At 37.8% G+C, this 27,452-nt stretch overlaps 1 protein-coding gene across 3 annotated transcripts in view; it reads left to right on the forward strand.

Annotated features, from left to right (window-relative positions):
- Positions 1–25,828, forward strand: part of ap1b1 (adaptor related protein complex 1 subunit beta 1) — an 80,912-nt gene extending 55,084 nt beyond the window's left edge. For all 3 annotated transcript variants that reach the window (XM_043715636.2, XM_087999994.1, XM_043715638.2), the window contains 5 exons: positions 3,173–3,302; positions 5,544–5,628; positions 12,618–12,704; positions 17,814–17,968; positions 20,313–25,828. In XM_043715636.2, the coding sequence (XP_043571571.1) occupies positions 3,173–3,302; positions 5,544–5,628; positions 12,618–12,704; positions 17,814–17,968; positions 20,313–20,387 (532 nt within the window). In that variant the 3' untranslated portion in view covers positions 20,388–25,828. The remainder of the gene's footprint in view (positions 1–3,172; positions 3,303–5,543; positions 5,629–12,617; positions 12,705–17,813; positions 17,969–20,312) is intronic.
- The last annotated feature ends 1,624 nt before the right edge of the window (positions 25,829–27,452 follow it).

Here is a 27,452-nt window from a genome sequence, read left to right on the forward strand (position 1 = left end):
CTACACCTACCAGTCTTGCTCCTCTCACTACAGGAGCATACTGTCACTTGACTCTCATTTATCTCCTTTTTGAAAGCATCCCTCATGACATTTGTCCTTGATCTGCGAACAGCCTCCTCCAATCAACTTTTGAAAGTTCCAGTCTAATACCATCAAAATTGACCTTGTTCCAATTTAGAACTTCACCTTAAAGACCAGGTCTTTTCTTTTTCATAACTATTTTAAAATTTATAAACTTATGAACATTGGTCCCAAAATACTCCCCCACTTACACCTTAGTCACTTGCCCTGTCTTATTTCCCAAGAGAAAGTTGAGTTTTGTTTCTTCTACAGGTACGTCCACACATTGAATAAGATGATTTTCTTGAACACACTTAACAAATTCCTCCTCGTCAAAGCCCTTTACATTATGGCAGTTCTGGTCTATATTTGTAAGGTTAAAATCCCCCACTATTAAAACCCTATGATTCTTGCAAATATTTGAGATCTCCGTACATATTTGTTCCTCAGTTTCCTGATGACTATTGGGGGCCGTTTGGTACAATCCCATCAAGGCGATTGTCCTCTTCTTAATTCTCAGTTTAATTCAGTAATTTCATTGCATGATTCCTCATCTCTAAGTACAGCCATAATGTCCTCAATCAAAAACGCCGCTCTCCCTCTTTTTTTTTTTTTTCCCAACCCTTTCTATCCTCCCTATAATTTCTATACACCAGAACATTAAGCTGTCAGTCCTGTCTCTCCGGTGTAAAAACAATGACTGCAGATGCTGGAAACCAGATTCTGGATCAGTGGTGCTGGAAGAGCACAGCAATTCAGGCAGCATCCGAGGACAGGCTTGCTGTGCTCTTCCAGCACCACTGATCCAGAGTCCTGTCTCTCCCTCAGCTATGTTTCTGTAATAGCGAAATATCCCAGTTGCAAGTTCCCATCCATGCCCTGAGTTCATCTGTCTTACCTGTCAGGCCTCTTGTATTGAAATAAGTGCAATTTAAATCACTAGTCTTGATATTCTACATTGCTACTGCCAATTTTGTCTATTTAACCTGCTCCTTTGAACTACTGCATCTGTTTTTTTAGTTATATTATTGACACTTGCAGCAAGCACTAACAGGCAAAGTCAGAATTTGCAACCTCCAAGTCGAATTTTTCCATTCTGCCGTTCCAGCATTTTAAATATTTCCCTCACAAAGACTGTACCTCCCTTGCCATACAGAAGTCTTAATGTAGTGCTATATTAGCTGGCTTACTATCTTTTACCAACTTCCATAAACTTGAGCTGATACAAAATTCTAATGTCCGTATTCAATACCAGAGAAATAGTACTGCTAAATTGTTAGAGCTGCAGGCTTGCAAATCCCTTGATCCTGATGGTCTTAAAAGGGTATAAAAGAAGTAGTTAGTGAGATAGTTGATGCATTGCTTTTAATTTTAGAAAATTCTCTATATTCAGTTAAGGTTCCATTAAGTTGGAAGGTAGTGACTGTAACATACCAAAAGGGACAGACAGAGCAGGCAGGTCAGTCAGCTTAACATTTGTCATAGGAAAAATGTTACAAATAGGTACCTTGTATGTGAAATTGTCCATTTTGGCAGGAAGAATAAAAGAGAAATATACTATCCCAATGGTGAGAGATTGTAGAGGGACCTTGAATTGCAAAAGGCTTATATACAAGTATTGCAAGTAATTATGAAAGCCAAGGTGATGGTATTTATTGGGAGGAGAATTGAATGCAAAATAGGGACATTATGCTTCATTTATACAGAACATTTATCCAGCACTTTGTGTATGGTAATGGTCTCCTTATTCAAGAAAGTAAATGCTTCAAGGAATGAGTGGGTTCTATCAAGGTACGTTTGAACAGGCTAGGCTTGTATTCACTGCAGATCTGTAAGCTTAGCAAAAGCAAATTATGGAAATGCTGGAAAATATGAATAGGAACAGAAAATACTGAGTAAGGCAAGCAAGATCAATGCAGAGAATAAAGTTAATGTTTCAGGTCAATCGTGACTCCTCTTCAGAACTGTTTTGAACGTCCAATAACAACCCATCTTGCGCAATAGCCAAGTTTTCATAGACTGGGAATTAAACTTTTGGGTTTCTGGTGGGATGTCAAACAACAGGATTAATTTAAGACAGTAATGGATTTCTTGCTGTCCACAGGTGTTTTCTGGTTTCAGCAAGTGTATGTAATCAATGTCAAATTCATAAGACTCTATTCCATGCTTAATCGCTATCTGAAGACCAATCTCTTAAACTAACTTCGGCATTTTTACCTTTTCCAAACAGTAAAAATTGAAGTAGAACTCAATGAAGAAGAAAGTGAATCAATCGCTATCGTCATCCAGAAGTAGTTAGATAAAATTTTAAAACATTGATTAACTTTTACTACCATTACTGTTCATCACATTAAAATGGTTGATAGATTGATTAGTTTTAATTTAGAGGTGTTTACAGGTTTCAGGACTTCCAGCAGTCTTTGATGATGATTCCTTCTATACTGACAAATATGATATTTCAAATCTGAGAAGTTGTCTGAAGAGACTGCTAGTGTCATTTGGTACATGTTAAATTTTCTGATGAAATCAATATAAACTAATAAGGTTGTTTTGTGAGTACATTATATTTGGAATCATGCTTCTTAGCTGGTTTTATTTTTTTCTCACTTTTTGTTTGCCTGTTTTTGGTTTGCTTTTTCTTTCACTGATTATACTCTTGAGATTTTTTTGTATCTTTTACTTTGCAATTATGTTCCCCCACAAAATGTGTATTTTCCACCTGCTCTTTTAGAATTAGTAGTAGCATGAAGATAATTTTTATGCAGCAAATAGTTGTGATCTGGAATTCATTACCTGCAGTGTTGTGGGGGTGGATTCAATCATCATTTTTCAAAAGGAAATTGGATAAATACTTGAAGAGGAAATAATTGCTCGTGTGTGGAAGGAGCAGAGGAGGTGACTTGTAACTGTAGCTAGTAGCTTGCACAAGCATAATGAGTGGAAAGGCCACCTTCTGTACTGTATGGTTCGGAGTTTTTTAATTGTGTGAAAGATGCACAGATGCAAGGCTGTGTTGTATAGTGCCAATATTTTTATGCCTACATCAGACCCACAAGGAATGTTTGGGGGAAAAAAAGCTTACCTTTTGCTTTCCATGCACTTTATTTTGTAGCTTTGGTATGGCACCAGCTGCTCCCCTACAGGTCAATGCTCCACTTGCTCCTAACCAGACAATTGAAGTCTCTCTCCCTCTGAACACTGTTGGTCCAGTTATGAAGATGGATCCACTCACCAATCTACAGGTCGGAATTAAGCTACAGCTAAATCTTTGAAATTATTGCTAACTGAAGATATTACTGTTCCTTCCTCTCCTTTTCATGAAACCTGCATTATTTCAATAAGATGAGAAGGATGTAGCCTTGGTGTGTAATGTGGTCAAATTAATTGTGTGAACGGTGGAATAATGAATTATTGCAAGCAACTCAGTAATGAAGTCTTGCCCGCAAAAGTTAAGGATACGTGTTGAAGACCAATTTGGCTATTTGTAGAATTTGTCTTCAATGACTCTGAAGTTGAATAACTGAAATCCGATTAGTTTTACTTCACACTTTTCTCATTAAATGTGCACTAAGTTAATTTGGAGTGGAAAGGGGAATACTTAAATTCTAGCATTGAAATAAATTATTTATTATTCTGAAAACTGCACTTCAGGGTTTATTGCTAGATAAAAGCATACTTTTACAAGTTGGCAGTGTTAATTTTCCAAAGCATTTTGAAAGCAGCACTTGAAGGAATCAAGTGATTTCTAAGCAGATTGAATTGACATCTTGTTGTGTAGGTGCTAACCATGTAGTATGTAGTTACCAGCCATAATTTGTGCTTACAGCTATAAATTTTAGTCTATTACATTGTTGATTGTTATAATAGAAAAACAGTACATATTTTTGCATCTTAGTATATTTGCCTGGACTGTGTAGTTATGTACTTAGCTCAATTTTATGCCGCATAATTGTCAACTTGCTTCAGTGTTGAATGTCATTGTGATTAAATTTCACTTGTCTGTATGAGGAGCACAGGTAGAAGAAGCTCACAATGCTAACTTAAGTGCTTCTGATCTTAAGGACCTGCTTCTAAGCATGCTACCCTGAATCCTTGAAATTTGAACTGAAATTTTTAAAATTTCATTGTGATGAGCCATGCATAGTGTTGTTTCCCAATAGCTGTACAATTACTTTTCATATTGCAACATAGTAGTTCATAAATGAAATAAAGTGCTATGATATTTGCTGAAGGGTTCAGGCAGCTGTCTGGTGAATCTGTACCCTTGTCCTCCCATGCCAAATTAGATCTGAATGGAAGAAGAAAAGACATACCAGTTTAAACCCAAATAGTGGTTTTGGTTCAGATTTTGTTGTTGCAAAGTACCTGCCAGCATCTGCAATAAACCTTCATCTTGCACATGCGCGTACAACAGCGAAATGAGGGAAACAAGACATTCAGAATCTGAACAAACAGAGAAAGCTACTGTGTGTCTGTACAAATCAGATTGGAATTTTTATGAAAAAACAGCATAAAACTTCTGCAAAGTTAATGGGAGACTTGAGTAGTAGTATCCTTTGGATGTTTTGCCCCTGTCCTGAATTTGCTGTGCCATTTGTACACAAGTAATGACAAGCATCATAAGCATTATTGTTCTTTTGATGGCAAAGTCTAACCCAAAGTAACCTTATGCACCATTCTTCATACTCTTGGTAATGCTGTCTTTGGGCAGAAGCATGATGAAATGATCTCAACTATTGCTATTTATACAAATGCATTAGTACATAATATCACAGTTTCCTGTGATGGAACATCATCCAAACTAAGGAATCTACTCCCAAAACAAAATATTTTCATTGGAGGATGAGATTATCTTTTTTAGGCATCCTTCTTTCCAGTTCCATTCAAACTGTGCTAGAAGTAATACAAAGTTAAAAATCACACAGCACCAGGTTATAGTCCAACCGGTTTAATTGGAAGCACACTAGCTTTCGGAGTGGTGCTCCTTCATCAGGTGGTTGTGGCACCTGATTTTTAACTTTGTACACCCCAGTCCAACACCGGCATCTCCAAATCATGATTAGAATTAATACTTCATACTTTTCCAAGTAAAGCCATTTTCCAATTTATAAGCAGTTTCCATGGCAATGTAAAACTATATTGACAATTCTTTCTATAACATTATTGCCACTTAGCCAAGTTACTAAAATGTGCAACCTACAACTTTTGGTTTATAAATTTTAAGGGAAAACATGGTGCCTGAGCTTAGGGTACACAGTAAAATATTTGAGCAGCTAGGATAGATGTATACTCAATAATTACAATGCTGTTTGGGTATTAATCATTCTAAAAGGCACCATAAATGCTTTTTCTTTTAAAGTAATTGCCTAACCTTGTTTTGCTTCTTTTTGGTGTAACATAATGAGGATAGAACAAATTATGACAAAGTCACTGCTATTTAAAAAACTTAAACACCGTAATTGTAATTTTACTTCTGTGAACAGGTTGCGGTAAAGAACAATATTGATGTCTTCTACTTCAGCTGCCTGTACCCAATTAATATGTTGTTTGTAGAAGATGGAAAAATGGGTGAGTGTTTTCAGTATTCTTAATATTCAGAATAGATTAAAGAGGGCCCTGTATACCAGTGGCAAGCATTAAAAAGAGATTAAGGTAATTTTTCATAACTCATTTACTTTAATCATATGCACAGTAAATCCCTGTTTTATGTGGTTTTGCCTGAACATTGGTTAGTTAATGGGACCTGTATTCTTCAAATCAGCAAGATTCATTTAAAAATTTTCTCCTGCCAGTCTGAGTCAGCATTACATGACCTGGTCAGCAGCGGTTTTGAAATGGCCTCTCCTGTTTCCTAATCCACCCTGCAGCTGCTGACTCTCTCAACTTGTGGCCCTTCCCACATCCTAACCTGCTCGCTTGCTGATAACCTGAGGCCCCTCCAGCTCCCTAATCCTGCTTCCTCCACACTTCTCATTGCTTAGTTTCAAAGTCCTCGTTCACAGCAAGAGTTCAGGAAAAGCAGGTAAGGATATTTACATGAAACTTTAAATATAAAACCCTGAGCACGGCACTTCCGCAGAATCAGGACCTGTACTTTCACAATTCCAAAACGCAATCTGAATTTTGAATGGGGATGCAGGTTCAGAAAGAAGCAAAGTGGGATGGTTATGGAGTAGAAAGATAGCAAAGAAAGTATGTCAAACATCAGTGCGCCCAATTTGGAGGATTAGTAAAAAGAGAGTTGGTAAGGAAGTGGCCAAGGCTGTGAACGAAAAGGTTTACAGCAACCAGGAGAGTCAAAGATCAAGATGTGTGATGCATCAGCAGTAAGCAAGATCAGCAGTGAATAGGAAGTACTGTAACTAGAATGATACCATTTTTCTTATACCCTTGAATGAAATAGTTTTTAAAAAAATAAGAATTTGGCAATGCAAAGTACTCCAGCTTGTAGAGTACAGGTGGTTTTGCTATAACGCATGTTTCATTAACAAAATTGGCTATAACACTATTGAAAGATTGGGAAACTGTTTCTAAAGCGCAAAGTTTTAAAGCGTGTATTGGTTATAAAGCGATTCTGCCCCCATTAATTTAAATGGTGCTGCTATTACACGATTTTTAAATAATACAGGATTGTACAAGAATGGAACTACCATGTTATAGCAGACCTGACTGTATGATGATTATTTTTCCTTCTTTGATGAGAAATGACTATAGCATTTAGATTGGATTTGATAGGAAAATAGATTTGCTTAAAGTTTCAATTTTCCAGAATGAGTCAAGATCTAAATGCTTTAAGACTTATATTACAGTTAAATGCAATATGCAGAATTTGATATGTGAGCACTGATTGGAACTGTGACTGGTTCTGAATTGTTGTTTGTGTCTCTACTTTTTTTCACTATACCGTAACTTTTCTGTCACAAATTGATGTCTTGTATTGAAAATTATATCCCCATTCTATTGTTGTGACCCCTGTAGAGACCAGCAAACTGAGAGGATCAAATTTACAAAACGGCCCTGATTTTAAAAGAAAAAGCAAATGGACAGTATTTCACTTTTATAATTTTTCCTTTAACAATCAAAGCAAAACTCATAAGAAAATTGTCAGATGAATCATGGTCAATATGTAAATTACACAGGTCTGTGTCTCACATTTGGATAGCAGTCTCCTCAGCATATATGACAATGTGATGAACGGCAAAGTCCTTCAAAAATCTTACCTTCCTCAGGTAAATGTTCTTTACTTCATACAGAGGTTAGTCATCAAAGTTCTTCTGATAGCCACTTGCAGCCAACTAGAATCCCATGCTGTTGCTTTTCAACAAAATGTCCATTTTTAGTTATTCAGACCTTTTCATGCACCTGTAGGAGTGACAGTAATTTTTTTTTAATCCTCACTCTTGATTCCACTTACATAGAAGAATACAGCGCAGGCCCTTTGGCCCTCGATGTTGCGCCGATCCAAGCCACCTAACCTACACTAGCCCATTATCCTCCATATGCCTATCCAATGCCAGCTTAAATGCCCATAAAGAGGGAGAGTCCACCACTGCTACTGGCAGGGCATTCCATGAACTCACGACTCGCTGAGTAAAGAACCTACCCCTAACATCTGTCCTATACCTACCACCCGTTTAATTTAAAGCTATGCCCCCTCGTAATAGCTGACTCCATACGTGGAAAAAGGTTCTCACGGTCAACCCTATCTAAACCCCTAATCATCTTGTATACCTCTATCAAGTCACCCCTAAACCACCTTTTCTCCAATGAAAACAACCCCAAGTGCCTCAGCCTTTCCTCATACGATCTTCCTACCATACCAGGCAACATCCTGGTAAACCTTCTCTGCACCCGTTCCAGTGCCTCCACATCCTTCCTATAGTATGGCGACCAAACCTGCACACAATACTCCAGATGCGGCCGCACCAGAGTCTTATACAACTGCAACATAATCTCAGGACTCCGGAACTCAATTCCTGTACCAATAAAAGCCAGTACGCCATATGCCTTCTTCACCGCACTATTTACCTGGGTTGCAACTTTCAGAGATCTGTGTACATGGACACCAAGATCCCTCTGCTCATCCACACTACCAAGTATCCGACCATTAGCCCAGTACCCCATCTTTTTGTTACTCTTACCAAAGTGAATCACCTCACACTTAGCTACATTGAACTCCATTTGCCACCTTTCTGCCCATTTCTGCAGCTTATCTATGTCCCGCTGTAACCTGCCACATCCTTCCTCACTGTCAACAACTCCTCCAACTTTCGTATCATCCGCAAACTTGCTCACCCAACCTTCTAGCCCCTCCTCCAGGTCATTTATAAAAATGACAAACAGCAATGGTCCCAAAACAGATCTTTGCGGAACACCGCTAGTAACAGCACTCCAAGATGAACCTTTACCATCAACTTCTACCCTCTGTCTTCTTCCAGCCAGCCAATTCCTAATCCAAACCTCCAACTCACCCTCAATGCCATACCTCTGTATTTTTTGCAGTAGCCTACCATGGGGAACCTTATCAAACGCCTTACTAAAATCCATATACACCACATCTACCGCTTTCCTCTCATCCACCTCCTTAGTCACCTTCTCAAAGAATTCAATAAGGTTTGTGCGGCACGACCTGCCCTTCACAAAACCATGCTGACTATCCTTGATCACATTATTCCTATCCAGATGTTCATAACTCCTATCCCTTACAATTCTCTCTAAGACTTTGCCCACAACAGAAGTGAGACTCACCGGCTTATAGTTACTAGGGTTATCCCTACTCCCCTTCTTGAACAAGGGAACCACATTTGCTAGCCTCCAGTCTTCTGGCACTGTTCCTGTAGACAAGGAGGACATAAAAATCAAGGCCAATGGCTCTGCAATCTCCTCTCTTGCTTCCCAGAGAATCCTAGGATAAATGCCATCAGGCCCAGGGGACTTAACTATTTTCACCCTTTCCAGAATTTCCAACACCTCTTCCCTACATACTTCAAAGCCATTCATTCTACTTAATTGTGACTCAGTATTCACATTGGCAACAATGTCCTGTTCCTGAGTGAATACTGACAAAAAGTATTCATTCAGTGTCTCCCCAATCTTTTCAGCCTCCACACGCAACTTCCCACTACTATTCTTGACTGGACCTATTCCTACCCTAGTCATTCTTTTATTCCAGACATACCTATAGAAAGCCTTAGGGTTTTCCCTAATCCTACCAACTAAGGACCTTTCAGGTCCTCTCCTTGCTGCTTTTAGCTCTCTCTTCAGGTCCTTCCTGGCTACCTTATAACTCTCAATCGCCCCAATTGAACCTTCACGCCTCATCTTTATATAGGCCGCCCTCTTCCATTTAACAAGGGATTCCAATTCCTTATTAAACCACGGCTCCCTCACACGACCCTTTCCTCCCTACCTGACTGGTACATACTTATCAAGGACACTGAATAGTTGCTCCTTGAACAAGCTCCACATATCAATTTCGCCCTTGCCTTGAAGCCTACTTTTCCAAGCCACGCATCCCACGTCATGCCTCACCGCATCATAATTTCCCTGCCCCCAGCTATAACTCTTGCCCTGCAGTGCACACTTATCCCTCTCCATCACTAGAGTAAAAGTCACCGAATTGTGGTCACTGTCCCCAAAGATTGCCTTCCATAAAGTGCCTGTCTCACTCTTGATTCCACCTACAGATTGCCTTCCATAAAGTGCCTGTCTCTATTGCTGTGCAATTTGAGTTTTTTTTAAGAACCCACACCTTTATCTGATTTAAACAAGTTTCCATTTCAAAGGAAATCTGAGATCAGAGGCTTATTTCCCACAGACATCAAATCACAGTTTCATTTTTAGTTTGGGCCTGACAAAAATAAAATAAAAGAAGCAAAACAGTTTTCAAACCAGGGTTGGTATAGCCAGTTGAACAGTCAGTTCTTCAAATAACAGCTTGCACATGCTCCCCACAAGTCCTGCAAACTAGACTCTACCACTATAGAAACACTCAGAAACACTCCTTGTAGAATCATAGTCCTTAAATCATAGAACATGGAAACAGACCCTTTGGTTCAACCAGTCCATGGTGACCATGTTTTCAAACTAAACTAGACCCACCTGCCAGCTCTTGGCCCATATCCCTCCAAACTCTTCCTATTCATGAACTTATCCACATGTCTCTTAAACATTGTAACTGTATTTGCATCCATCACTTTCATTCCACATGCAAACCACTCACTGTTTTTCAAAAAGTTGCCCTCATGTCCTTTTTAAATCTTTCTTCTTTCACCTTCAAAATATGCCCCCTTGTTTTGAATTCCCCACCTTAGGGAAACAACCCTTGCTATTGACCTTATCTAAGTCCTTTTATGACTTGATAAAGCTCACTATGGTCACTCCTCAACCTCCTACACTCCAGTGAAAAAAGTCCCAGCCTTTCCAGTTTATTTTTTATCTGAAACCCTCCATTTCTGGAAACATCCTGGTAAATCTTTTCTGAATCTTCCCCAGTTTAATATCCTTCCTGTAACAGGGCAACCAGAACTGCATGCAGTACTCCAGAAGAGGCCTCACCAACTTCCTATACAACCTCAACATGATGTCCCAACTGTTGTACTCAAAAGGTCTGAGCAATGAAGGCAAGCATGCTAAATGCCGCCTTAATCACCCTGTCTCCCTGTGACTCAAATTTCAAAGATTTATATACCTGAACCCCTAGGTGTCTCTGTTCTACAACACTACCCAGGGCCCTACCATTAATTGTAGAAGTCCTGTCAGATTGCATTCCACATTTATTTTCTTTTGAGCAAAGCAAAATGAAAGTACATGGATATCTTACTCGTCAGGAGTTTTTCTATTTTTGGCAAGTGGATTTTATTTTTAGTTTTGATCAGTGAATTATATACCATAGTTAAAATTCATTCAATCCATTGATCTTTTCTGACCGTCTGAAACAGCTTTCCATCTGGTTCCATTTCCTGGTTCTTTACCTTTTAAGATTTTTCTCTTTTTTTCCTTTTTTCTAATGAAGCTATTAGCAGTTCTCCTTCCCTTATTGTTTCTGAATTCCTTATCTAAATAGTCCCCTAATTTACAAAGAAAACCAACCTACAATTTTTGTTACATTTATGCTTCCTAGTTACTAACTCACTAGCCAGTCTGAATAGGTTTTTCTCAACTAGATTTTGGAGCGGTGCCAGAATTTAAGTTTGTGCCAGTGTCTTTCTGGGTTGACATTGGACTAAGTTATTCTTTGCTTACAAGTCTTGATTCGTCAGGAGGGATTCCAATCCACAGCAACTTAAAACATTATTCTTCAAAGTTGAACACATCAAAATGGTGAACAGACTGTCATTCTTGAGTTTAGTGACCTTGGCTATGTGCCGAAAAGTCATAATTAAAATTTGCAATAGCAAAGATAGCTGACAGTGTGATATGTCAGCACTAATAAAGGATTCTTGCAGATAGTTTTCCTGGGAAGGCATTCCTGCAAACTGTCATGCACACCATATTGTCTTCCAAGTAGTTGAAATTAATGTGGAATCTTGAAACAACAATGTAAACTTTCTATACTCATCATTCCATAATAATCCAATTATAAGATCACCATGATAGAAAGCTTAGTTATTAGAAATGATGCTTAGCTGTTAGAAATTATTTGACCTGTAGTCTTTCCAAAGTGCCTGTCTTCAGGCAGTTATGATAACTTTGTTTTTCCTTGCAGCAAACAAATGCATGTATTATTGGAGTAAACTGACTAAATTGACAGATGTAGAAACTTGGGGAGACAGACTGTGGTTTTGTCTCAATGCTCATTAACACATAGATGGATTACAACCAGATAAGTGTGGATGGATCTCCAATATCTCCAGTTGCTGCTTATGTCATTGCATTTTGTGTTTGGTGATGCAATACAATTGTAGCTAGATAGTGCCATTTAGTGTGGTAGTAGATCAACATGATTTTGTCGAATGTCAGAGCAAACTAGAGAGGCCACATGACCTATTCTTTCACTTCTTCCATGAAATGTTAAGTATTTTGTTTGTGCTTATGTACTTTCTTTTATCTCCTTGATGTGCCACCTTTAGTTAGGACAAGTATGGTTGGTGCAAACATTCTTACGCAGCACCAAAGTGCCTATTCTTCACATAAGCCTAGACCACATCAAGAAGCTTACTCACGAAAGGCATCAATGCCAAACTTGCAATCAAGCTCTCAACTGACCTCTGTGAGCTTTCACAATCCTACGATTAGTTTCAATATTTTTGAAGAGGAGCATGTTCCTACAGGGTACTTAGATGTCTGGGTGTATGGTGAAAACAGATTGGGACTGCATGCCACTATCAAATTGTCTGCTCATTTCTGTGGTCACAAACTATTTAGGTGAAATACTAAACATGTGTAGCTGCATAGATTTTTGTTTTCTAAGTTACATAGTATAAAACTATTTCTAAATTCAAGTTGTCAGCTGACTCTATGGACCCTGCTGTTATGTACCTGTTAAATGAACAGCAGCTGGAATTTTTTTGATTTTTGGATCCATAAGTTGTAGCACCTATTTGTTTTTTGTGCAGATCGACAGATCTTTCTGGCAACTTGGAAGGACATTCCAAATGAGAATGAAGTACAATTCCAAATCAAAGACTGCCACCTTAATGCAGGTAAAATATGAATTTTCTAAATTATTTATGGAATAAGTTGAACACAGCATCATTAAATTGCACTTTTAAAGATCTACGAGCCTCGTTGCAGCATTGTCCTTGCAATGGACTAAACTTATCCCATGCATTTGAATGTAGCTGTCTGTTTGAAAAATAGCAATAAAGATGCAGAGGTTGCACTTGTTAGTGGATCTGCTATGGTGGAAACTTGAACCATACCTTCTGTCTGAGAAACCATGCAGTTTTAAATGCAGTTTAAAGCCAATTTCCTGTCTACACCCAATATGATTAGCTTTTTAGTAATATGGATGTTTGAACCCTAGTATTCTACAGACTGCAACTTAAACCTAACATTCACGTCTTCTGATCTATAACTAGGATTTAAGCTTAATTGTATTTTAGTACATTTATGTGCTTCATGAAAGCAAAAGCATAGTAACATCTTGTTTCCAGAAGACCGCTGCGGCATCTCTAACAATTTCTAATCATCAGCTTGAAACTTTAACTCTATCTCTCTCCACAGATAGAATGTTTTGGCATTTGTTTATTTCAATTTCTAGGAGCTATTATGAGTATAAGAACAGGAAGAGGCTATTTAGCTTGTTGAGCCTGCTCTATTATTTTGTATGCTCATCACTGAACACTTCAATGTCTTTTACTCTCACTATTGTCATATCCACTGCTAATCAGAAATCCATTTAAATATACTCAAAGACTGAGCCCTTGTGTATATAGAATTCCAAAGACTTACAACCCTCTGAGTAGTGTTTTCTTGCTGTCTGGGTCCTTTGCCCCCCCCCCCCCCCCCCCGCCCTATTTTTAAAAAGTGCACTCTTGTTCTCAACAAGGGGAAACACCTTACCTGCATCAATCTTGTATATCCTTTGAAGTATTTCGACAGTTTGTGAAACTCCAGAGCACACTAGTCCCAATATAGTCCCACCATTCTGGGAACATGTCTGGTAGACCTTTGTTGCATTCCCTTTAGGACAATCTCTCTCATGAGGTAAGGAGACCAAAACTGCGCACAGTACTTTGATACAGTTTTTAAAAGCTCCTATGCAATTGAAGCTAAACTTCACTGTACTCAACATCTCTTATGATAAAGGCTAGCATTCTGTTAGCCTTCCTAATAGCTTCCTGACTTATTGATGGGGACAACCAGATCCCTTTGCATTATCTACACTTTTCAATATTTTACCATCTAAGAAATACTTGATACATGTGTTCCTTCTACGAACGTAACCTCACATTTTTCTGTATTGTATCTCATCTGCCATTTTTTTTTGCCCACAACATACATTCCTGCTTAAGGTTGTGTCAGCTGCAAATCTGGGAATACTACATTTGCTCCTCACATCCACATCATTGATATATAATGTGAACAGCTGGGGCCCAAGTACTGATCTTTGTGGTAACCATGAGTCCGCCAACACGAGTAAGATCATAACAGAATTATCTGTTTATTCTTACCCTATATTCTGTCTGTGAACTAAGCCTTAATCTGTACTAATACATTACCTCCTGTCTCACGCGTTTTAATTTTACTAACCAATTTCCTGTGGAGGACCTTATTAAAAACCTTCTGAAAATTAAAGTATTCTGCATCCATCAACTCCAGTTTATATATTTTGTTAGTAATATACTCAAAAAATTCCAAAAGTATATCAAAATGACATATCAAAAGTATATAATTTTCCATTTGCAAATTCATGCTGGCTATTTCCAGTCAGATCATTTTGGTTCAAGTGTCCAAGTATCACCTCTTATATGACAGATTCTGGTATTTTCCCAACTCCTTAATTCTTTATTTCTCTCTTGCTCCTTTCTGAAATAGTAGAATGACATTTGCGAGTTTCCAGTTTGCAGGAATCTTTCCAGAATCTGGAATTTTGAAAGCCGATCACCAATACTCTGACTCTCTCCATAGTCGTCACTTTCAGTACCCTTAAAATGTAGTCTTTTAGGCTCTGGGGACTTAGCAACTTGTAGACCTATTCATTTTTCCTGTACAGTGTTCTTATTAATACTTCAACTCATTATACATCCGTTTTTGTGTTTTGTTAGGTTATATATGTATTCTAGTTTCGTTTCCATATCAGCTTCTTAATCCTCCTTCATATTCTTAAAAACTTCCTCTGAATTATTACTGTTTTTGGCCATTTTACAAGCCTTTTACTTAATGTTATACAATTCTTAACTTGATTTGTTAGCCACAGTTGACTGTCCTTTTTATGAGTTTTAGCACATTGAAGAAATGTATGGTTGATTTATGCTATGTTATAGTTCTTTAAATAGACAATGGATAGTATTTCAAGTCATTTCATTTAAGTATTTTCCCAGTCCAACTGAGCCAGTTTGTGCCTTGTGCTTGCTTCAGATTGTTCCTCACTCTTATACATAAGGACTTATGCATTTAATGGTAAGGTCCTAGGCAGTGTTGCTGAACAAAGATACCATGGAGTACAGATTCATAGCTCCTTGCAAGTGGAGTTGCAGGTTGATGGGATAGTGAAGATGATGTTTGGTATTGGTCCTCTATTGGTCGGAGTATTGAGTACAGGAGTTGGGGAGGTCATGTTGCAGCTGTACAGGACATTGGTTAGGCCACTTTTGGAATATTGCATGCAGTTTTGGTCTCCTTCCTATCAGAAGGATGTTGTGAAACTTGAAAGGGTTCAGAAAAGATTTACAAAGATGTTGCCAGGGTTGAATAGGCTATTTTTCCTGCAACGTCGGAGGCTGAGGGATGACGTTATAGAGGTTTATAAAATCATGAGGGGCATGGATAGAATAAATAGACAAAAGTCTCTTCCCTGGATGAGGGAGTCCAGAACTAGAGGGCATAGGCTTAGGGTGAGAGGGGAAAGATATAAAAGAGACCTAAGGGACAGTTTTTTTCACGCAGAGGGTGGTACGTGTATGGAATGAGCTGCCAGAGGAAGTGGTGGAGGCTAGTACGATTGCAACATTTAAAAGGAATCTGGATGGGTATATGAATAGAAGGGTTTGGAGAGATATGGGCTGCGATTGGGTTGGGATATCTGGTTGGCATGGACAGGTTGGACCAAAGGGTCTGTTTCCATGCTGTACATCTCTATAATAAAATTTTACATTATATAGAATCATAATGTAGTTACTCGTAGCTAAGGGTTCTTTTACCACACGATTCTTAATTAGCCCTTTTTCATTACATAATGCTGGATCTAAGACAATCTGTCCTTTTGTGGGCTCATCAATATTCTGCTCTAGAAAAGCAAAACTAGTTTGAACCAAAGCTAGCAGCACCAGCAAATCTCCATGTGAGGCTGTCAGTGGCAGTCCTGTTAAGATGTAGCCCATCTAATAGGTCCTACTTGCTCCAGAACTGGTCCGAATGCCTCAGAAAATCCATAACATTTCATAAATGTGTTCTCCACACCTTTAGTGCTCAATTCTTTTACACAATCTATATGCAAATTGAAGTTGAAGAGTGTGGTGCTGGAAAAGCACAGTCGGTCAGGCAGCATCCGAGAAGCTGGAGAGTTGACATTTCAAGCATTGGCTGTTCATCAGGATTCAATGCAAATTGAAGTCACCCATAATTGCTATGTTGCCCATGTTACAAGCTTTTGTAATGTGATGATTTATACCATGTTCCACACTACCTTTTGGTACCCTATAAATAACTCCAGCCAGTGTCTGCTATCCCTTTGTTTCTGAGTTTCACCCACACAGATTCCACATGTTGTTCTTTGATCTGAGATCATCTTTTACTAATATACTGATCCCATCTCCTACTATCAGCATAACTCCTTTTATGTGCCCTCTGGCACATTGTATACCTTTTGATCCTTGGCTCCCATTCCTGGTCACCTTGTAGCTATGTTTTTATAATGGCAATTCTGTCATAAACATTTACCTTTGTGTGCCCTTAGATTGTTTTGAATGCTGCATGCATTCACGTAGAGTGTTTAAACTTTCTGATAACATTCTATTTTGAAGGCCTACTCGATACTTGGCTTTGTTTCTTCTGTCCTCACTCTCAGCTTCTGGTTACTGACTTTACTCCCTTCCAATTTGGGATACCCCTCAGGTTCCCATTGCCTGGCAAGCTATTCAAACCCACCCCCAACAGCATTAGCAAATCTCCTTGCAGAGATATCAGTCCCAATCATGTACAAGCTAGATGGGTTACACCTTAACAGTCCCAATCCCGTTCAGGTGTAACCCATCCAGCTTGTACAAGACACACCTGTCCCAGAACCAGTCCCAGTTGCTCAGAATTTGATACCCTCCTTCCTACACGAGCTCTCCAGCCATGTGTTCACTTAATCAATCCTTCTGTTCTTATGCTCACTATTACATAGAGATTACTGCTTTTTGGAAGAAACAAGCATTGTGTCAGAATTTATTTGGCACAATATTGCATATTGAAACATTAGAGTCACAAACGATCTGAAAGAATGTTGTACTGCTTTGGGCTGTATTTTAATATATTTGAAATGTACTTTGACTTGAGCCGTCCTGATTATGGGAGCATTCGGGTGCCAAACCTGATATGAAATTGGATAGTAGAAAGTGAAGTCTGCAGATGCTGGAGATCAGAGGGGAGAGTGTGGTGCTGGAAAAGCACAGCAGGTCAGGCAGCATCCGCGGAGCAAGAGAATCGGTGTTTCAGGCATAAGTCCTTCAGGAATCTTTTCCTGGTGAAGGGCTTATGCCCAAAACGTCAATTCTTCTGCTCGTCAAACTGCCTGCTGTGCTTTTCCAGCACCACACACTCGACATATGAAATTGGGTACAAGGAACAGTTTGAGAGGAATGCTAGTTGTCTTGCTCTCCATTTTTTTTGTTCTAGGTGCACCTTTATCCACTGCATCGTTAAGACTTTCAGTAATCTGAAAACTAAATTTGCAATGTGGGCCCATTTGGTTCCTTCACGAGATTGGCTACCTGCACATTTCTGAATTATAAATGCAGATCTCAAAAATAATTCTACATGCTATTGGCCCAGAGCTCTTCAAGGACAAATAGGAATGGTGGATAGTGCAGATATAAATACTCAAGTTTAAGTAGGATTTGTCCGAATTTTATACTTTTCTCTGAAATTTTTTTATAAACTTACAGATGCAGTCACTAATAAGCTTCAAAGCAATAATATTTTCACTGTTGCAAAGAGGAATGTTGAAGGACAAGATATGTTGTATCAATCCCTTAAATTGACAAATGGAATCTGGGTTTTAGCAGAGCTTAGAATCCAACCAGGCAATCCCAATTATACGGTAAGTGTTGAACATCATCTCCATTTGTGCTTTTGAAGCTTTATTCTTTAACATTTGAAACTCTTATGTTATTTAGTGTGTTGATACAATGTATTGTTAACGTGGAGTGGTGGTGGTGAACATATACCTTTCCAGTTTGTAATATGTTATGTAGAATGTGCTTTTATTGTACATAAGCTGTTTATTTATTGCCAGCATTCACTTTAACAAAAGCCAATACAAAATCTGGAATTCTGTTGACAAGCTAATTGTTCCTGCTGTATTTATTGGCAGGTTTACGGGCATGCCTCTTAACTTTGTACTTGAAGTTGAATAAGATGAGAGAGTGGAAATGTCTCCGATCCTTTATAACTTATTCAGAGTTTTTATTCAATTTGTGTCTTACATACAATTCAGTTTTCCCACCAACCATACTTCTAAATTGTGCAGTGTTTGGAAGTAAATGTTTTTAAGTATTAAATGTAGCAATGTAATATTGTCCTTTTGTATTAGTCCAAATTCTTCAGATGTCTTGTTCTGTAATATGCATCGTTATGTAGCCTTCCCTATATGTTTGTTCTTAATGTTTTGCATTGTTATGTCCCTACATGCCATTTGTGTATTAATCAAGAATATTTTCTTTCTGATTTCTGTTGGGAAAAGATGTTGTATTTTATAGTTACCTTTATTTTTCCCTTTGTTGCATGCGTGCCATGGTGGTTTTGTCCTACGGGTCAGGATTTGGAGGTTAGCAATTCATTTAATTTTAGTCAGTTGCAAAAACTTGCAATTCCATTCTTTGCCCTATGCTTATGCAGTGTCTTTTTTGCTATGCTTTGCTAGATGGCTTTTTTTCTGATGCCTATTTTCAGTGTTGCTGATTCACTATCCCATGATGACTAAATAGGTCATTTACCATCAGCTCCCTAATTAAGTAGTTGATTAGAACTTTAATAATGAACGCTGGACTTGATTGGTTCACATGATGCTAAAACTATTTTCAGCAACCGACCTCTTGAGTTTCAGAAAATGTTCAGCATTTATCTTTGCTTGAAGCTCCAAAACTGCTAGAAAGAGCATTGCTATGAATCAACAGTCACAACTTTTTAAAAAAATACCTGTGGTCAAAATTCTATGGTGCACTAATGAAAATTCATTATTTTTCTTAAATTGAAGTTAGTTGCAGATTAAGAGGGCGACAGAGGCTACAGATTATTTTTAACAATACAGTTTGCATTTTGGTATCTTGGATAGTTTCGTTTTGACCAAATGATCATTCCCCGCATTTTTTAATGCATCATGTTTTGCTTTCAGCATTGCACATTTAACTGACATGAATATTGGGAAGGAAATTGGCATTTCTCTTGTTGAGCAACTGAAATCAGAGCTGTGTAACATATTATATAACTTAAATAGTTATACTAGCTAATTTTCTGTGATAAATGTCATAAACCAGAGGCCAACATCTAAAAGAATATTGAGAAATATTTGTGCCAATACTATGATAGTGCTATTGTAAATCTGCGTCCCCTCGTAATATTTAGTCAAAAGCAACACCATATAAGGTATTCATAGATATGTGGATGAACATAATTATTTGCATCAATTTCTTTATTCTTTTTAGTTTTCATGGTTTTCTGCTTGCTGAATGGAAAACCACTCGTGTTTATTGTGTGAAGTCCAGAATACAATGACTAGCAATTATTGCTTAGTCTCTAATGGGAGTCAATGGTTATATCAGTTTTTTAAAAAAAATCATGAAAGTAAATTACATATTTACTATAATCCTTTTTCAATAAAAGGAATTCTTACTTAAATTCATGCCTCTCACATACCTTCTATCTGTTTCCTACATGAACTGGTTCAAAATCTGTAGCTGTAACATTTACGGAGTACAAACGGGATTGTTCATACAATTTAATGATGTAGAGTGGTTTTCGCCTTCATTGCCATTCAATGGGGCCTTTTGTTTGAAGAGGCTGTGTTTCATTACTTGGTGTTTTATATTTGTCTACTGATATGAAAGAGCAATTTATAGTCACTATTGGCTTCATACTCCGTGCCCTGCTGTTTTGATTAATGTTAAGTTCATAAAGTACCAAATAGTGTATTCTGTTAAACCAGTGCAATGTTAAAAATTAAGCATGTTTAAAAATCAGATTAAATTAAGATTGTAAATTGTGGAGATTATATTCCGTTGGCCATAATTTTAATGTACTAAAAGAAATGGACACGCTTAATCTTTCTTATGTAATTTGAAATTTTCGTACAAGCTGTAGTGACAAGGTGCTCTTTCATCCCAGCTAATCCAATATGTGACTCCGACCTTACACTGATGTGCTATTGACTCTTTCCTTTGTTACAGTTATCGCTGAAATGCAGAGTCTCAGAAGTATCCCAGCATGTTTTCCAGGCATATGAAGTAATTTTGAAGAATTGAGCAATTTAAGGTCATCTCTGGCAGAAAGTCGCTGCAGTTGTTTATTTGGGAGCCTATAAGCACTGATAATGGACAGAAATTATATATGTGACACCTTGGTGCCACTGAAGAAGTTGCATTATTGTGAAGGGTATTTATTGTATACTCAAGGTCTGAGTATATTGACCCATTAACACTAAAGTCTATTGTATAATGCTAGTATATCTAAATTCATTATTCCATTGATGATGCGCTCTAAATACAATATTCAGATATTTACTATGTTGATTTCTCTCTCAATCTGGTCATTTGAATGTAATGTAATATCATGACATGGTGAATTGCCTAGTGTGTGAAGAGGCTGTGCTCAATACACTGCCATTCCAGCTGTAGGGTAATTGTCCTTGTTCAAATTTGTATTCTCTTCATAATGTGTGATGTGACTTTAAAATTTTGTGCGATTACATTTTGTGTATTTGTACACTAGTAATATGGTTCATGCTGATAGTGTGCTCTTTGGGTTCCACCATTGCAGCTAATGTCAAGGTGTTGATCAGTAGTCATATCAGAAATAAACTGGACTTGTGGGGTAAAGGTACCCAGGAGGCTGATTTGAATGTATAAGAAAATGTCATTTTTATTTCATGGGTGTTTTTTCTTCATGTTGTGGATGATGCTTTAGTTTTGGAAAGGTTTATTGTTTCAATTTGTGACCCTTTATGCTAGATTAAATTGTCCCCTTCTTAGTTTTTAACTGACTTGTTCACCCATTCACATTCTAGTTATAAAGTTGAGAAAATGTCCAGAATTTAAAACCGGTTGAAAGAAATGGCTTCACTTGATATTAGCATATTTACCTCCAGCTTGTGTAAACTTCAACATGTTGAGAATTGTATTGGAATCCTGTTGCTGCAATATTGCAATATTCTCAGATAAATGCATACCTTCTCTGCTGCTCCTCCATTACTATTCAGACCAGTATCATGCCCATTTTTGTTGCATAGACCTTGTGAACATGCTGACAGCTTACATTAATAACACTTTTAATGCAAGTCTTAGTAAGAATTTTCCTTTTTTAAACTGCAAAGAAAATCACTTCAAAAGTAGCTAAATTAATAATAGGTGACTTCTGGCTGTGCTGATCCTAAATGTTTGGACATAAATCTAGCATTTTTATAATTTGCAATTTACCCTTTATATGCAGAGCTACAAATAAGTTACAAGACCCTCTCAGCAGGTACATCTCAGGCACAATTACATGAAAGAAACTCGTGCATAATAATGTTTTGGCATATACCAGGTTAAATCATGTCCTCGACAGGTTGAAGTGGAAATATTATAAACCGATAGTTGTGCTGAAATATTATCAAACTGGTACAGGATTGGCAGTGTTTGGGTTTTGCACTGCAGGTGTGCATTGTTCACCAAAGGGTGCACTCGCTTATCATGGGTCATCTTCCAGTTGAATCCTATAGCAGAAGATTGAAAGAAAGAAGAAGAATTAGGCACCTTAATCAGCTTTAATTTTTTTCATTAGCACCCAAAGATGAACTAAGAACAAATTGTTTATAATATTTGGATGCTACAATGGAAGAGGAGTACTACCTTAGATTAATCCAATAAGCCAAATAGCTTCCATCATCTAACATTATCTTGTGAACTTAAGTATATAATTTGGTGTCAAGGATGGGGAACACATGAAGCTTGGCAACTGCTGAGTCAAATGTAAATATTTTTGATAACTGCCTTTGGGACTGGAGTGCAAAAAGATTTTCACAAGTTGATCTTTAAATTTTTGATCTCTAAATTTTTCAATTTGATTTTGGGAATTCGGTTTAGTCAATTTTTCCAATTATGTAGGTTTTCAAAAAAGTTAATTTTTGATACTTTAACTAACAGAATTTGCCTAAGAACGAATGATTATAAACCTTGAAAATTAAAAGTTTGTCAAGCCTTGAAACAGTAACCTGTTCCTATTCTATGGACATTCATTGCATTCAGAGAAGTTTGACACTTAAAGAAAATGCCTGGGAAGAAAATTAATTTTGTCAATTTATGATGGAATGGGGTAAATTGAGTTTCAACTAAATACATTACAGGTATAAGGATCACATTTTCACATTATATGTAGCCAAAACTAATTGGCTGGATGGCTAGTTTGTGATGCAGAGTGACTTCAACAACATGGATTCAATTTCTGCACTGACTGAGATTACCATGAAGCATTTTCCTCAGTCTCTCCCCTCACCTGACATATGGTGATCCTTGGATGAAACCATCATCATCTGTCTCTAATGAGACAGCAGCCTTATGGTCTGTAAGAATGAGGCAATTTTACCATTATCTTTGGTACAATTCATTGATCAGAGCAAGAGTTTCAATTGCCTAAAGTGATCAGAGAGAAATTTTGCAATTTTATTCTTCCCTAATCTGCCTATTTAGTTCTTTTGTGAGATTGCTTTTGGGGTGAATCGATTGTACATATGATGCAGTAGACATCACGTTTGTGAGAGACAGATTAGAACATTACTAGTTTCCTGCACTTGTATGTTCTTGTCGCTGTTGCATCCACTATCCTGCTTGAGTAGCTTTTGACACAGCAGGACAGTTTGTTGGTTTCCCCACCATGATGTTCTGTTGCCTCACTTGTGTTCAGCTGCGTGGGGCTGTCCTTGCTTAACTCATGTCTTAGATGTATAATTATAGCCAGGCCATTTACAATAATGTCTGTCTTCCAAACCAAAGTTCCCACCAGAGTCTAACTTACCACCAACTATCCTTTCGTCTTTTCTGCATGCTGCTTCTGTGACAACAACTTAGGTTTTGGTCATTTTCCATATAATCAACCAACTTCTTCACTGCCTCTTTCATGTTAGTAGACTATCTGTGGAAGCCAGTCGTGAATATGACATCAGTTGCTCCTATTGTAATTACTTTAATCTATTTGTTCAGAGATGTTATAACACTTGTCTGGGGCATGTATGTCCTGAACCCAGACCTTTTGGCCCAGAGTAGGGATGCTACCACAATGCCACATGAACCTTCAGACAGTTGCTCTGATGCATCTTGCTTTGAGTCGGTTAGGCATATGAGCTAAAAATCAGGGTGAAACCACATGACCAACTGCCATGTCCAGTCTTGCAGAAGCAAATGTGATAAAGGTGAATAATATGTTATGGACCAGGCCAGACTGCTTCAAAGCATTTTAAGAGGGCAGCCCAAACCCTAAGTTTTCTGGTTGTTTTAAACAGATGTAAGGTGAATATCCCAAGAGTGATGCAGCTGATCAGACCACTTGGCTTCAAGTAAAACAGGATAAATCCCACAAAGAACCCCTAATCTATTATGGACTATTTTAAGAAGGTAACCCGTACCCTAACTTAGTTGTTTTAGGCAGAGGTAAGGTAGATATTCCAGGAGTCACGCAGCTGGTCAAACCATGCAATTTTAAACAAAACTATTTATAGAGTACCAAATGAAGTGCAAAAAGAGAATAGAATAGAGAATAACTTAACCTATCTGAAAATCCAATCAACTCTAATGCACCTTAATGATGCTGTTCCAATTTCTTGCAACATCTCCATAAACATACCCATTGGCAAGAAAGATAAATTCAGACTCAGGTTCTTATAGGAAAGATGTTAGAGAGAGGGCAGATCAGCCAAAGATCATTTACTGAAACATGGAACCTCGTTTCACTCTGGCCCCAGCTAAAACTAAACCAAAGTAGAAAAATCACTGAACTGGGAGAACTCCCCTTTCATTGTACAAGTGTTTTCTTTTTTAAAAAAAATCTAAAAGCCCTTCTCTCTCATTGTTGCCTTAGGTAGTATCTGTTATGGACCAGGGCATTTCAGAAAAGTAGCCCAGACCTAACTTTGCTCTTTGTTTTAAGCAGGTGGAAGACAGATTAGATTAGATTACTTAGTGTGGAAACAGGCCCTTCACCCCAACAAGTCCACACCAACTCACCGAAGCGCAACCCACCCAGACCCATTCCCCTACATTTACCCCTTCACCTAACACTGTGGGCAATTTAGCATAGCCAGTTCACCTGACCTGCACATTTTTGGATTGTGGGAGGAGAGATGCCACTGGTTAAACCACACAATTATAAACAAAAAGAATACATTTACAAGATTAGTGAATGAAACACAAAACAAAAGAATACAGAATAATGTAACCTATCTGAAAACCCAACAGATAATCCCAACATAATGATGCTGTTCCAAATATTTGCAACAGTCCCCATAAACACCCCTTGGCACAAAAGGTAAAATCAAACCGAGTCTTAACAGGAGAGAAGTCAGAATGAGAGTACCAGCCTGGACCTGCTTCTTTGTGTCCAGCAGCTTTTACAACTGCCTGACTGCTTTCAGTGATAAGCCAGATCACACGAACCAGAGAAAAGCTGGGAGAACTGGCCACACCTCTTTCATTGTATAAGTGTTTTTTTTAAAAACTTTAAAAACTTTTTGCCTGAAGCAGTATCTGTTAGCTGTCATCAAATTGGCTGTAAAACCCTTCCAAGCTTTTCAGGACCTGTGTTTTTATGACCACCTGAAAAGAAGATCAAGGCAGCATTATCACATACCTGTTAGCCATAATCAGAGTGGCCTACAGTCAGACAAATTGGAACCTCAGCCTTTTAGAACCCCTTTTTTTAAAAAAAAAACAAGGCAACATAACCTTGTTAAAGGAGCAGCATTGTCACATTTATAATGCTATCATTAAGGAATTTCTGTTTTTAAAATAGAGACAGATGGGTTTTGGTTTCAGTTGTCAAGGTAACTTTTTTTATTGAAAAGTAATCTGGAGACATGTCCTTACTACATAATTTCCAAAAAACACAAGATTTAGTAGCGTGTAGCCAGATGCTTGTGCTGTTCATTAGATTTTGCACAGCTGAATTTATTGACATAAGGCAAACTCATCAGGAGCCATTGGTGGTTTAGCTTTTGTTCAGTTCAGAAGAATCTGGCTCCAGTTTCATCCTCCTGAAGAAAGGTTACACCTGAAACGTCGACTTCTGCACCTCCTGATGCTGCATGGCTTGTTGTGTTCTTCCAGCCTCCTACTTGTCTACTTTGGATTCCAGCATCTGCAGTTTTTTTTTTTTGGTCTCTAATTCAGTTTCATCCTAGCAGGAGAAAAGCCGTTGTGTTTAGATAAGTTTTATCGTAGCAAAAAGAACAGGTTAGTTTGTGAAGTCTGTTTAGAAGATCTCCAGCAGTCAGAACTGGAAACAAGTCGTAAAACTATGTCAGCAAGGAGAGCTGGGAAGAGTTAAGTAAGGAGTTAAGATGTATAACACTTCACTGGGATTCAGCATCTGAAAAGGATATCGCTGAAGAAAAAGTCAATATTTGGTTTTGCAATTTCTGCTTAGGTCTTTCAAACTTAACTGCATATATATAGCTTTGTGTTTTTTTACTTCTGTGTAATAAACTCATATTCTTGTCTTATACTTCACCTTATTGTGAGTACAGTGTTTAACCACCACAGGTAAACAAATGCAAAAATAAACATTACACATTACCAAACCGGGTCTCATTTTGGTATCTGTCTAGATCAGTATTAACATGAGCTGGGATCATACCAAAGACCTCTTGGCAGGATAGAAATTTGTTGAATTTAAATGAGATGTGTGAACCTTTACAGAAAGGAGTGTGTAGGTAATGGGCATAAAACAGGAGTATTTAGTGGTATAAGAATGTAAGAACCAGGATAGGAATTCAGCCCCTCAAACATCCTTTGTCATTTAGTATGGTTCTGGCTGTTCTCATTTTGGCTTCAGCAGTAATTTCTTGCCCACTCTCCATAACTCTTTAATCCATTACTAATTAAAGATCTCTTATTTCCTCAAATTTATTTAGTGTCCTGGTGTCCACCAGACTCAAGGGTAGTTAGTTCGACAGCCCTTGAAAAGAAGTAATTCCTCATCAGTTTTAAACTAAAGGGCAGCAAATATTAAAACAATGACCTCTTATTCTGTACTGGTGAAGGGAAAGGTGAAGTATATTGCACAGATTGGACTGTCAGAGTGACTGTGCTGCTAAGACTTTTTTGGAAGTAGAATACATAAATAAATTATATCAAATCTTTTGACCAAAGCAAAATTGAATTTGTGAATGAATTGCAGGTAGAAATAGAAGTAGCATCTTGTAATTTCATGATGCTTAATGTAGTAACCCAGCATTTAGAATTAAAATGAGGGAAACTTGAAACTGATATGTCACTGTTAGAATTAGGTAAGATTCAGAAATGAGGACAAAACTTGAGGTGGAAAAGATAGAGATGTGAAGGGCAATGGAAAGGGAGGAGAAAGAAAAGGAAATGAAATGTAAAAAGCTTGTTCAGAGAGATAAGGAAATAGGACATTTGGTCAGAGAAAAGCTTAGACTAAAGGAAAGATTCCATAGTTCAGAGGATGATCCTGATTCCAATCAGGAATTTAGTTTAACTTGAAATCTACATTTGCTGCTTAAATTTACAGAGGATAGAGTTGAAAGATATTTTGTCTGATTTAAAGTGTGTGCACCGTTTTCTCAGAAGAATAATCTGTAGACTGTGGAACTGTTAAAATAATCATGGTTATGAATTTGTCCCTGAAGGTTATTTATTAAAATTCTGGACTTCTAAAAGAGACCTAATCAGCCCTTTGTAGAATCTGCAAGCGAAAGCAATGCTTTGGAATCAGTGGTTTTGGTCATTGAAGTTAAAGAGAACAAGGAACTTGGTGATTGTGATTATGGAAGAAAGTGGAAATGGAATTTTACTAAACCTCAACTTCTTTAAATGAGCATCAGAAAAGAAACAGTTCTGTCTTATAAAGTGACGTGGGGAAATACTCCCATTGGAATCATTGAAAGAAATTGGAAGAATAGAAAACTTGGGAATGGAATAGCTATTAGTGTTCGGGGACAAACAGTATTATGGCCAAAATAATACAGGAGAAAAGGCTAGAACCTAAAAACAATGTAAAGAAAATTGACAGGCTTCCATTCTAATCAGGCTATATATAAAAAAACCAGTTGGAAGTTCATTGGGAGACTGATTGTAACAGTAGACGGAAATGTGTTGCCG

Source organism: Chiloscyllium plagiosum, unplaced genomic scaffold (assembly GCF_037043375.1).
Source record: "Chiloscyllium plagiosum isolate Xiang-an unplaced genomic scaffold, Cpla_swu_hap1 HiC_scaffold_24, whole genome shotgun sequence".
NCBI lineage: Eukaryota > Metazoa > Chordata > Chondrichthyes > Orectolobiformes > Hemiscylliidae > Chiloscyllium > Chiloscyllium plagiosum.